This window comes from Sebastes fasciatus, chromosome 2, assembly GCF_043250625.1.
Source record: "Sebastes fasciatus isolate fSebFas1 chromosome 2, fSebFas1.pri, whole genome shotgun sequence".
NCBI lineage: Eukaryota > Metazoa > Chordata > Actinopteri > Perciformes > Sebastidae > Sebastes > Sebastes fasciatus.
The window spans coordinates 10185864-10199333 of NC_133796.1; the positions used below are offsets into that span (position 1 = coordinate 10185864).

Sequence of the window (13470 nt, forward strand, 5' to 3'; positions counted from 1 at the left end):
GAGCGCCTGTCAGACAGTACTGAGGGAATACCATGATCAGCGTAAACAAACTTGCACCTGGAGGCTCTATGGACATAACGGGGGCGACGTAGGAGTCCAAGGGATTTAATGTCAGCGATGCAGTTTGGAATGAAGTGACAAAAGAGGTCCAGGAGTTGCGTTGTTGAGTATTTGATGAACACCATGTTTGCAGCAGTGGAGCGCCGGCTAAATCCTGGAGCCGCAATCCGTGGAGGAGGCTCCCAGCCTCGGACCGCAGCAGCAGCAGGGAATGTAGCCAGAACAGCAGCAGCAAACAGTGTAGCCAGAACACAAGGTGGATAGTCCTGGAGTCGTGGCATGGAGATGTCCAAACGTGAGCAGCGGAGTGACGTTGGATAATCCACAGTAAATTGATAGCGCCGCTTGGTCGGCGGAGCTAACAGCTGATCACTGGAGAAGGCGAGCACACAGAGCCAAATGTGCACAATCTTCTGACAGTTAGCAGCACCAGACAGTGAAGTGTAAATACAACTTATAGTGATAACTTATTCCTACATGCAGTGAATGTAGGCACAGATTTAAACAAAAAGCGAAGTTTTGCTACGGAACTGAGAAGCGGCGACAAACACGCCAGCGTCCTCTCAATCCGAAATCTCTCTCTACTCTCTCTACTCTAAAATGTCAGAAAATTTTGAAAAATGTCCATCCCAGTTTCTCAGAGTTCAAGGTGATGTCTTTAAATGTATTGTTTTGTCAGTCTAAAACCCAAAGATATTCACTTTAATATGATTATAAAACAGAGAAAAGCAGGAAATCTCCATATTTAAAGGGACTGTTTGTAAGAATCAGAAATGCTTGTTGACACCTGTGGCCGTTAAGTCAATGAAAGTCAGCGCCGGGCTCGCGCTTGTGCTCGCTCTACATAGACATGAACGAGCATCGCTCAACACAGTGAGGCGACACACGTCAGCTAAAACCACAATATCACTCTATATTTCAGCTGCTTGGCAGTAATGTTAGCTGACCAGACGGAGGTCTCTCCATGAATTCCTGCTGATCCTAGTATTGGCTTTTCCTGCCTCAGCCTCCCGACCGCAGCCGGAGGGAACAGGGGAGACACCGGAGTTTTGGTCGGAGACGATAACGTTTCTCTCTGCGGAGCCCCGTCACTTCACAAGACACGGGAAACCTCTGTTGGTCTGGAGGAGCAGCAGCATTTATTTCTACACAAACGTCCACTGTACATTCACTAGATATTCTCAGAGCTAAACTAACTCTTCTGTAGTGTAGAGTGTGCGTGCATCTACATGTAGAGGTGGAGCGAGCTGTGAGTGAAGGCAGGCAGGCAGAGGAGCAGAGACTCCGGCCCTGGAGACCAAAGCTACTGTCTCCTCCGCGTCCTCCGACCGCGGCCAACACTGTTTTGCAAGACGGGCTTCACTAGATATAACTTTGCGGTGTTGGTGCTTCCGTGTAGTTTGTGTTGGAGTCTGTGTCTGACCCTCACAGCCACACGCGAGAGGTGCATGGGACACCGACCCGGATTGATTTATACGTGTAAGAAGTTACAAACAGTCCCTTTAAGAGGCTGGAGTAAAGATACTGGTATCATTTGAGACTATAAAACCTATAGAATACATCAACATCAATCATGTCATGCTAGCTTGCCGGGAAGGATGCTAAATAACGCTCCATAGTTAGACTAAATTTTGGCGAGGGAAAACTGGCATGGCGATTTTCAGTGGTCCCTTGATGTCATAGTTTGGGTGTTTTTGAAGTGGGGTTGTATGAGCTACTTATCCATAGTCAGTGTATTACCCACAGTAGATGACGGTTAGTACTCCCCCAGCTTGGAGAAACAGACAGGAGTACCGAAACCGGAGCAAAACAACACAGTGCTGTGGATGGGGATGGCTGAAAACGTATTTTAGCCACCTAAAAGAAAGGCCGACCGTCATCTACTGTAAGTAATACACCTACTATGGATAAGTACCTCATACAGCCCTACATCAAAACACCCGAAATATCCCTTTTATGATATGTGAATGAAAACGGGGACTCACGAGTCTCCCCTTTACAGATATGCCAAATGTATGCTAATCCGATGCAGTTTTGAGCAAAAACCATGCCATTTTTTGTATGCAGTATAAATGTGTCCTATTCTATTTCTGCATACTGGGGTCCCTAAACAGTCTTGGAATTGCATAAAATTGGGTATAACTGGAAAGCTGAAACTCTAGTGGATTCAGTGAGCCCAATTGTATTAATTTGTGATGATGTTAATCCCCATGGTAGCCATTTCATATAGTGAGACCATTCTTTGAAACTTGACATCACTGTATAAAATGTACTGTTGTGACCTCTAGGATAATCATAGCCTTATGAAACTTTCCAACAACAAACTAAAGACCTAGGGCATTCAGAGGGTGGATGGCTTTCCTAGGTATATAGACAATAAAGGGATGTTAGGGGACATGTCATAACATCACGTGACATAACATCATGTGACATAACATCATGTGACATAACGTTGTCAGTAAAAATCACTCAAGCTTTGGTTTCACACGGGACATGAACGCCGGTCCCCTGAGAAAAAGTCCTGTAATTGTTTGACCCATCCACCACCCCTTCTACCAACCATTAGCTGATTTCCCACTGTAAATACTACATCTGTTGCTCTTAGCGTCTAATAATGACACAGATGGGTTTAGATTGGAGTTAGTTGCAAGCCTGGTCAGATTTAGTCGCAGTAGGGTGCCTTGTGCATCGGTATCAAGACGCCGAGGACCACTACCCAAGCGATGGTATTTGACGCCCTCGGAGTGAGACCAGGCTGAAAGGAGAGTAAATATTGAACGTGCATTCATTAGGTGGAAAGAAACAGGACTCCAAATGAATGCTAATTTTGCTCCCTGTCTGCTGGATGTGTCAATAAGCAACTGTTTGATAACACGTTCCCCATATCAAATTTAAGGGGTGTTCATTTGTCAGTGTTGTGTTTATAGCTTCTTCTGCTGCCCCCAAGTGGACAAAACAAAATCAATTATTAATGCTTTAGCAGGACACACCCATATGTTGATGTCAGGGTACTATATTTTCAGTTAAACTCTTTTAGACAATGAAAATGCTGATAGAGCACACCACAGTAGGGCTGCAAATAACGATTATTTTCATTGTGGATTAACCTGTTGATTATTTTCTCGATTAATCGATTAGTTGTTTGGTCTATAAAATGTCAGAAAAGGGTGAAAAATGTCGATCAGTGTTTCCCAAAGCCCAATATGACGTCTTCAAATGTCTTGTTTTGTCCACAACTCAAAGATATTCAGTTTATTGTCATAGACGAGAAAAGAAACCAGAAAATATTCACATTTAAGAAGCTGGAATCAGAGAAATTTTACTTTTTTTCTTCTTACAAAAAGTACTCAAACTTAATTGATTATCAAAATAGTTCGAGATTAATTAGTTGGCAACTAATCGATTAATCGTTGCAGCTCTACACCACAGCCTGGCATAACGTAGAATTCAGTCTTTTCAGTGGTACTTTACTTCTATTTCTGTTCAAATTGAGTTTGCTCTGCTCTCAGCTAATGTAAACATACAAATAGCCAAAATGAGACCATGCACATAGACAGTACTGAGAAAGAAAAGTCCAGCTATTTGCTCAAAAATCCTTCAATATAATTCTTCTTGTGGTCCGTCCATGTCTTTAAATCCTGAATAGCACATTACTGCTCAGATTTGTTCTGTGCTCGCTCAACAGTTACGTCACTAATAAACTTCCATACCTTCCATCACAAGCATTTGCTAACGGAGAGCAAATAGCTTCTCATTGGCTTTTAATCCAGAGTTATCCAGTTTGTGATGTTTTAATTGGTATCCTTCTCTTCTTCCGAATTCTGCCTTTGTACTGTCACATGAAAAACAGTTTGATGTTTTGTTTTCTGGTGCTCGTATTCACAGGAGCTCAGAACAAGCTAGCAGGTAGGGGTTCAGTGCATTGCCCAGGGCCTCTTCAACACAACAGATGGCTGTTGCTGGGATCGAATCTGTTACTGTTTGGTTCCAGGGTGTTCTCCTCAAGCAATGAACCACCCTGCTACCCAGTTCAGATTGTACTTTGTTGGAGGACATTTTCTAAAGCAGATGGAAGGTGGCTGCAATTTCGTAGGCTTGTATGTTGGGAGTGCAAGCTGGTAGATCTGCCTGTACAATTTGTTCTGATAGTATCCTCATATCCTTTGTGTTACTAATCAAGTCTTACCATGGCAAATTTATGTAGATAGCCCTTTAAGGAAACAGAATTGTTATGAAATACTTAACAGCGAACAAATAATTAAAGACAGATGAGAGAGAAGAGGCAGAAATAAGAGAGCCAGACTTTCATTCTATTTGTGCGGAAAAAAAACAGCTCACATCCCTTCTCGCCACTGCTCAAATTTCCTTTCTTCTGTCTAATATTCATTTTGACAAAGCAGCGATTTAAAATGATTGCGCTGTCTCACTCATTGCAAGTGGATGAGAGTGTCTACTTGAATGCCTGAAATGTAAAAACGCTACCATCTCCATTACTTTTCGAATTATGTGGATTTATTTTTTGTACCATTTTATTTGTGCATCCTCCGAGGATGTGGGAATAACGGGACTGAGATTGAATGCCCCTGTATGATCATAGCATCTTTGTTATTCATATCCATCTTTTCACAGCAGTCTAATCCACATGCATATTCAATGTGCCGCGGACAATCAGACGTTCTGAGCCGACAACATGCTCTGGTCCGCAGGGAGGTTGTTCCCTGCTTCCTCTGTGCTGTTTGTTGACAGCAGCTTGATGAAAATGGAGATAGTGCTAAATTTGATTACAGAGCATAAAGCGCTGCTGCAAATGAAAACATTTTGTGCTCACATAAATTATACTTTTTTTTCCATATCACAATATTGCATCACAAGGGCATACAATATTGTTGAAATTATGTCCCATTGATGCAAGCCGGCCATATTGCCTTATGTATTGAATCACTGTAGATGCCAAATTCCCGAAACGGAGGACAGGAACAGTATGAAACTATCAAGTCTTTCAGTGCATCGAATTAGCCTGAACAAGTGTGAATAAAAACAACTGCTCAGATCCGAACAAGGTTCAGTGCACATTATGATGGGAAACTGCTCAGCTGTTTCTTATTTGCCAATCATTTTTGTGTCTCTGGACAAACACTGGATAACATTGGTTTACATGTGTCTAAACATGCAATCTTCCATAGCTAGATTCAAAGAAACGTATCACTTTAATGCGGTTTAATGTGCTCTTGCTACTTCACCTGTCAACTACTGTAGATGCTCAAGTAAGAAAAGTATTTAAGGTACTTACTGCAGTTTCAGCTGATGCTGTATCGAGGCATCCAGGCTTGTATCATTTTCAGAGAATCACTTTATTGATAACAAAAAAGGCCTTGCTTTCACCTCAGTTGTAAATTGTCTTTCCCAGATCTACAAAACTCTCTTTTATTGAAAAACTTTAAAACCCTTCAATGCTAAATAACACCCCTCTTTGATCCCAAGATCAAGATACGTCAATCTGGGGCAGAGGGTCGGTGACACTGAGTTCCTTGGGAAATGGAAAGAGGCTGCCTGGATGTTTAATTTCAGGAGCTTGGATCCAAAAGGGATGACTGAGGATTTTTGCATGAGAGTCTTTTTCTAAATATTCAATAAAAGAGAGTTATTGTATTTTTCTTTTTTAGGGCTGTAGCTTAATGCGAAAATAACGCAAATTCGTTTTAATGCCACTTATTTCTTTAATGCATACCAAACCTTGGGATATTTAGGTTGTAGCGGGCTCAGTTTTAAAGCTAGAGTGTGGATACTGGCATCGTATGAAAGTAGAAAACCTAAGGAATCCATTGATACCAACCATGTCATACTAGCTTGTTGCCAAGGACACTAAATTTTGGCGAGGAAAAGCTATTATGGCCATTTTCAAAGTGGTCCCTTGACCTCTGACCCCAAGATATGTGAATGAAAATGAGTTCTATGGGTACCCAGGAGTCTCCCTTTTACAGACATGCCCATTTTCTGATAATCACATGCAGTTTTGGGCAAATCATATTCAAGTCAGCACACTGACACACTGACAGCTGTTGTTGCCTGTTGGGCTGCAGTTTGCCATGTTATGATTTGAGCATATTTTTATGCTAAATGCAGTACCTGTGAGGGTTTCTGGATAATATTTGTCATTGTTTTGTGTTAAGTGATTTCCAATAATAAATATATACATACATTTGCATAAAGCAGCATATTTGCACACTCCCATGTGATAAGAGTATTTAATACTTGACAAATCTCCCTTTAAGGTACATTTTGAGCAGATAAAAAATGTGTGATACATTTGCGATTAACTATTAACAGTCATGCGATCAGACAGCTTTAATTTTATATTTTTTTAACTTATTTTTAATTTTTTACTCCGCTTTCAAATACTCTCCTTATTCATGAGACCTTATTATATTGTGGTTTGTGTTGTACCTTCTACTGTTTATATGAGTACTTTTATTTTGACATTTCTGTATATGAGGTGCAACTTCCTTTAGTAGCCGGCCAAACGTGTGTCTAGTTCTCATTGGATAATTGACAAAGTTTCGGCCATATTGTGGTGTCTGTATGAGCTGCATGTTGTCACATTCTAGGCCTTTTGCCAAAATGTGTTGGTTGAATGAAGTGCAGACTCTTCCAGTAAGTCCGCTCTGGTTGCTGTTATGTTTTTTTCTTTTATGTGACTTGAGCCTAATTTAATTTACATGTGTGACAGACTTAAATGTTTCCTCTGACCTGCAAGGGGTACAATTAAGTTGTTAGAATTGATTAAGAATACAAAAGTAAATTGTTTAAAGCCATTGACGTTTTAAACATGTGTTACCTCACCCACTGTTAAAGGCAGAGGCGGTGAAAGTTTATTGACTGGATATTTATTACAGTTCACTTCTGAAGTTGTTATGTCTTCAAATGATTCACCAACTTAGAGATGTTTTTTGCCCACCTGGAAATGCTCCAAATGTCAACATTATCACCTAAATGATTTGGACTTTTACATTAAAAATCTTGATCAATATAACCTCAACCCATGTTGCCAGTGTTTTGGTAAGATCCCAACCTCGTAGCACATGAAACCCCAGCATGTGGACTTTCCTCTGGGTCTTCCCCCCTCTCTCTCTCTTAGTCCCTGGGGTGACACAGCAGTACTGTGAGTAAGCAAAGCCCTGCGATGGGGATCCGTCATGTCTGCTTGCAGGTCACATTAATGACTCAGCTCCCTGCCTTCAGGATCAGCTGCCTTCAGTTCAACACTAATTTCAACGTCAGCAATGTCACTCTGTCAGTGTGAAGCAGTTACAGTACAGCTGCTGCCACACGCTTTCAGCCACACTTAAACATTTGCGCATGCAAACATGCATTTTGCGGTCAGCTTTTAGTGCCTTCACAGTGACAGTATGATTGTTTCTGTGAATAAGTGCTTGTCTACAGTACATGTAACACTGGCAGTGTTTATTAGTGCCCAATAATTGTCCCATATCCTACAATTTCATACTATTGATATTATACTACACGCATTTAAAAGTTGGTCACCTTTGTGTTCATGTTGCTCAGCTGGCTTGTTCTAATTCTAACAAACACACTTAGCTACACTTAGCTATCTGACGCATGAAGGACTTAGCTATCTGATAACAACAAAAGCTAAACGTAATGCATCCAAGCATTCTGGCTAGATGTTGAAAACACATACAACAATAACAGCACTGAGCTGTTGTAGCATTTATCTGATCCCTGATCAGTTGGACCATTGAATGATCTGTGTGAGTGAGAGAGCAATGTGAAAGAGAGCTTGTGAAGACAATAAAACGTTTGTCTTGCTCCTAGTTCATATCTGTATTTATATATCTACATATGTCGAATCTGGTTTAAAAATGAAGCAAACAAACCCAATGTAAAAACAGTATTATTTGTATTATTTTATTTAAAAGGGACCATGTACAGTATGTCAAAACAGAAATGTCACCATTTGATGCACCGTACCAGATTATAGCTTTAAGCTAATTCACATCTGTAGTCCCAGTTTCAGTCACATGCACAAATCTGATTTTGTTTGAGTTTGGATGTCTCAAACCATTTGGCAAATTCAAGCTTGATTTCCCTTGACTCAGCTCACATTATGACCTGAATTGCTGGTATACTGGATATAATCACAATTTTAAGACTCATTTAATGGGAAAAAAAACGCATCGCAGAACAGCATAACTCATGTTCTCTTACTGTTAACGGCTCCCACCTGCCAGCCTTCATAAAAAGAATTGGCAACCCAGTAGCCAACAATAAAGTCATGCACGGAGGGGTCCCACCAGTGCTAGTTACATTTGGCAGACCTGTACCCTCCCCTCTACCAAGGCAGGTGATGCACCCCGGGGCGCAGCGCTCATATAAACAGAACGTCTCAGAAGCTGCCTCGTCGTTGTACGCCAGATGCACAAGAGCCAAAAGATATGCTGCAGGAGCAAGTTTGCCAAAACCAATTGCAGGAATGTTATTTTCCTGCTGTTGTCAGAAAATACAAACTGCTATCAGATTGCAGAACTCGTACTGAACGATGAAATGTGAGTGCAAATCAAATCTTTGGCTCAGGCTGGTATGTGTTTCTATGTGCACGTATATGGATGGGTATGCATTTACGTGTCTATTCGCTGCCAATCAGCTGTCGTCCCGCCATATAAAAAACACCTGTACACGTATAACTGATTGTTGTGTTCAAGGTGTTAATTTGAAATTTGACATTTAGGATGAAGTTCCCTTCAGCGTTTAATGAAATTTTCCTCTTTCCCAAACAAAGCAATGCAGCCTTTGCCATGTCTACTGCTACATCTCCTCATTTCCCTGTCTTAATTGAAAACCGGTGTGCCCTATGTGTGTTGCCTATTTCATTTCCAAACCATAACAAACAAATCATGCTCTTTGTCCTGAAGCCAATTTAAAGGTGCCAGCTTCCCACCACCACATAGAAAGAGTTTTTCCCTGGGAGTATGAGAAGAAGTAAAGTCATCAGCAGTATTTATTTGGTCTGTCCCCCTCACACTTCCCTCCCCCCTTCACATAGATTAAGCTTCAGAAGCCGCCCCATGGCAATTAAATCTATCAGAGGGCAGAAGAGAGCGCTCTGTCAGAACTGTTCCAATAATTGCAATTTAAATGAATATGGATTCAAAAACATTGACAACACACAGCCAGTTGTTCCGCAACTTGGGACCGACTTTCTCCCGTCATATCTCCTGGTTTGTTTTTTTCTCCTCGGTTGAGCAGGAATCTCTAATTTATTATTCTCTTTCTCTCTGTTTACAGACACATAGAGAACTGGACGGGATTGCAGACTCTGAGAGACGTCGATATGGAGCTCTACACTGGACTACAGAGACTGTGAGTGTTGACGCTGTTATCTGGAGGGGAGTGAGGGGAGACCGATGATAGAGACACAGATGTAGAAAAAGGACTGTGGTACCTGTACCGCTGTTTTTCCATCAGGTTGCCCGCCTGCTCACCGCAAAGAGGCCAATGGTGTTCTCCTAGAGATGAGAGCAGCAATTCAACTCCAAACACAAGTGGCTGCAGCTGCGGCATCAGCGGCAAAGCTTCGGGATTTAATGTCCGATACTTCTCTGAATGTGATCCCGGCTAATTCTCAGAGGAGATGACAAGGTGTTAGTCAGGGTGTGTGTAGAGGGAGTGAAGGGTGTGTTTCTGATCCTAACCCAAAGTGATGTTTAAACAGGCTTTTAATTCTCGACAGTCACACGCCGGTGGAACATCCCCTTTGCTTTGCTTAGCGACTGATCAAATAATGCTAAAAAGCAGCAGGGAAAATTGAATTAGGGGTCCCTGCTGTATGGCGTTGGGATTTCATTTTTTTTTTTTATTCTCATCTCTTCTCTTCTTAAAGTAATGTTACGCTCCTTTCCTGCTTTGCTACCCTACACTATGAAGCCTTTACATTCCTCTCACCCCGCCACTCCTCCCTCAGCAGCTGCCTCCGACCTCCTCTTCCTCTTAATTTTTTCCTCTCTCTGCAGAGAATCGTATTCTCCATTGCCCTCCAAAGTCAGAGCTGGCCTCTCCCCTGATCCCCTTGATCCCTCATCAGGGAGGCCAAGTGCAATATCTCCACCACTAAATTAGCATTTTTCTCATTACCACCACCTCTCTCCTGCTGCCTTGTCTGGGGACGCCGGCTCCTCCCCGGCTGGAATCGGGCCTACCCAGGGAAGGCTGTTACCTTGTGGGGCTTTTAGCAATATGGAGGGATACCTTTCATCACCTCGTTTACATTTTACCTCATTCATCTGTATCTGAATCAAATGAAAAAGGATGCAATCATTTATTGAATTGAAAATTGAAAGTGTTCTATAACTGTACAAAAATAAGAAGCTGACTGCGTTCCTCAACTTCATTGTTATATTCTATAAGGACCACAATAGATTCTCCTCGCCCTTCCAAAAGTGTAACCATCATGGGAACATATCATGAAAAGCACACTTTTTCAGTGCTTGTGCTCATACATCTGGGTATCTGGAGTGCCTACCAACCCACAAACTGTGAAATAAGACCACCCAGTCAGTTTTTTGTGGGCGGCCTAGATCAGAAAACATGTGATTCAACAAGCCATTCTGATTTGGCTCCCCTTCCTATGTCACATGCAGGCACATTAAAATATATCACCCACAGCTTGAGCCTTTCTCAAACCGCCCCCTACACCCGCTCCCTACCTACTTCCACTCCGTTTGCGCGTTCGCGTGGAGGGTCCGCCATCATAAGTGCCATCCCAAACCAATTAGCGGGGAGTGGAAGTGGGTTATATAACCCTCCAACAGCGAGCCTGCATCGATGCTGACTTATGTATCACGTGCTACACCGTTTTGTGTTTGTCATGGAACACGCTCTGTACAAATTTAAGTTCTGTGCGACTACCCATACAAATGTAAACGGCTGATTAAGATAGACATTTAAGCTCATAAACATTAAAATGTTAAAAACGAGATGATGTTTATAAGAAAAATTTCCCCACAGAAGCATGGGAGTAAGTTTTAATTTTAATTTTAATTTTCTCTGTATGTTGCATACTCTTTTTATTCTTAATAATGTGAACCTTTGCACATCCCCTCCGCTTGATATGAAACCATGGATATAAAACGTTACGACAGTTTCCATCATGGAGAGGGAAGTTGGTCCCAAAGCTTGCCGCTCTATTTATAACCCAACACCTTAAAGAAGGGTGATTCATTCAGCTGTGAGTGTGACTACAAACGGAGTTCACTCTGTCACGGAGTGGGAGTGGGGAGGGTCCGGTTTGAGAAAGGCCCAGCGAGAACTACCTTTGCAAAGGTGCACCATATTTGTCTCGCAAGCCAATCAGAGCAGACTGGACTTTTTCTGGCGGGGGCTTAAAGAGACAGGCGCTAAAACGGAATGTTTCAGACAGAAGGTGAATACAGGTATATTCAGACAGACAGTATGAGAAAAATACTGTTTTTGAACATTAAAGCATGTAAACATGTTCTAGTAGAAACCCCAAAATACAAGTATGAACCTGAAACTGAACATGATATGTTCCCTTTAAAACCTTAAAGTTAAGACTGGGGACATTGTATATTTTTTGTTGTCTACAAATTCCATGAATAGACCAAAACTAACTGCATTAGTTCATGGTAATGAAGAAACATGTCACCCAGTGCAACAATGTGGCTCATTGATGTATTTTTAATAGCTGTTGGACAGCACTGAAGCTCTATGACACAGAGGAATAAGATGTATCACATGTTGGCTACACAGGAAATACTTTTTAGTGGGATCAATTCATTGCCACATTTGGTCTTTTAATGGGATTTGTTGCAATAACAAAAAAAATATAGAATATAATCAGACTCATCCCTGTTATTTTGGTACATCATTGTGCTCACGTATGTGCTTAAATGTGTGCCTTTTTATTTCAGGTAGTTTCCAGTTTACATTTACCACAATTGTGGCATGTCCGAGTATATTTTTATCTCAACTTATCTCATTTCTTTCTGGCTGATATTTTTCAAGGTAGTTCATTAGCCCCCTTAAAGTATAAAAACATTCTTTGATGAAGTGCTGTGGCCTTCCAATTGGTTCTTTGTGTGGTTTGGAAAACTAAATGACACAAAACTCCAACAGATCCTGTATGTTACGACTCCTTTTAGTCGAATGGGTCTTGGTTTCGACCTCCAAAACTTCAAAACTTGTTTAAGACCTCACATTTAAATGCAGTAAGTATCAAATCTCTGCTGTTTACAGAGATGATTGTGTTCAATGTAATTGTTATTACTGCTGGGAGGATAATAACCAGAGCTCAACATTCGTCCTTGTACATTGTTGTGCTAATTTCTATGGAGTGAAACAGAGAAGTTATTGTTTGTAATTATTCTGGGGAACCCATCGGAAGCTTTCCAAGGGCCCCTTGAACCCTCTTAAGGACCCTTGAAAGTCCCGGAGCCCCACTTTGGGAACTTTTGGGTGATGAAACGTGACTTCAAAACACCGCAGAGGCATGATCAGACTTCTAGAAGGTAATTGGCGCCAACAGCTGGGTATAATCAGCACACTGCGTTATGAGGCGCTCGCTGATGATGTCAATGACTTCTTTTTGGAGAGAGAGACATCTGTGATTACAAGATTAGAAGTCATTACCATTGTGGCCGTGAACAGTGGTGCCCAAACTGGGTCGCTGGGAATTCCAGGACTCCTTGAGAGGATTCCACGGGGTCCCCGGCAAAATGAGGATTAGTTTAATTTCACAGTTATTTCGCTCCATACAATAACACAATGTCGAAATGTGTTAGAATGCATGCTCTAATCAGAGGTTCCACTCGCTTTACAGTGAAGACACACAAGTTCACAAATCTTTCATCAAACGCTGGTTCAAAGTGAATTTCCATTTCAGCGCCAGCTCCGCAGGGTGTACGCATGGAGATAGAAGTTGAAATGATTGGAATAGACACAGATTTGTTACAGCGGACCGCTGCAGAAGAGGCTAAGAGATGTAAAGATGTCTTGAAATGTGCTACGAGACCACCATTTTGTGCATTTCAAACTAGTTTATTTGCTTTTGACAAGCACAATGACATGCAGAAATAATAAAGAAATGGGGGAAAAAAAGATTCAAAATGGCCTTTGATGCATAATGATCATAACATTGTGCGTGTGTTTGTATGTGCCCACGCTAGGAAGAAAGCAATGTCTTTGTTTAGGTGGTTTCTTCACAGTTTCATCTGTATTTTATCATCTTTTTCCATTTCAGAACTATCAAGAATTGCAACCTGAGGGTGATCCAGGCTCGAGCGTTCGCTCAGAACCCACACCTACACTACATGTGAGTAAATATTCTATCTTTGACAACCATGTTTCCCGTGCCTTCAAAATATTTGTTATGATCTG

At 41.6% G+C, this 13470-nt stretch overlaps 1 protein-coding gene across 8 annotated transcripts in view; it reads left to right on the plus strand.

The window, feature by feature from the left end:
* ntrk3b (neurotrophic tyrosine kinase, receptor, type 3b) overlaps positions 1-13470 on the plus strand; it is a 241698-nt gene that overhangs the window by 49357 nt on the left and 178871 nt on the right. For 7 of the 8 annotated variants that reach the window (XM_074661256.1, XM_074661274.1, XM_074661282.1 and 4 more), the window contains 2 exons: positions 9364-9438; positions 13334-13405. In XM_074661256.1, the coding sequence (XP_074517357.1) occupies positions 9364-9438; positions 13334-13405 (147 nt within the window). Of the gene's footprint in view, positions 1-6604; positions 6712-9363; positions 9439-13333; positions 13406-13470 lie in introns of those variants that run through there. The other variant, XM_074661314.1, reaches the window with a different exon arrangement.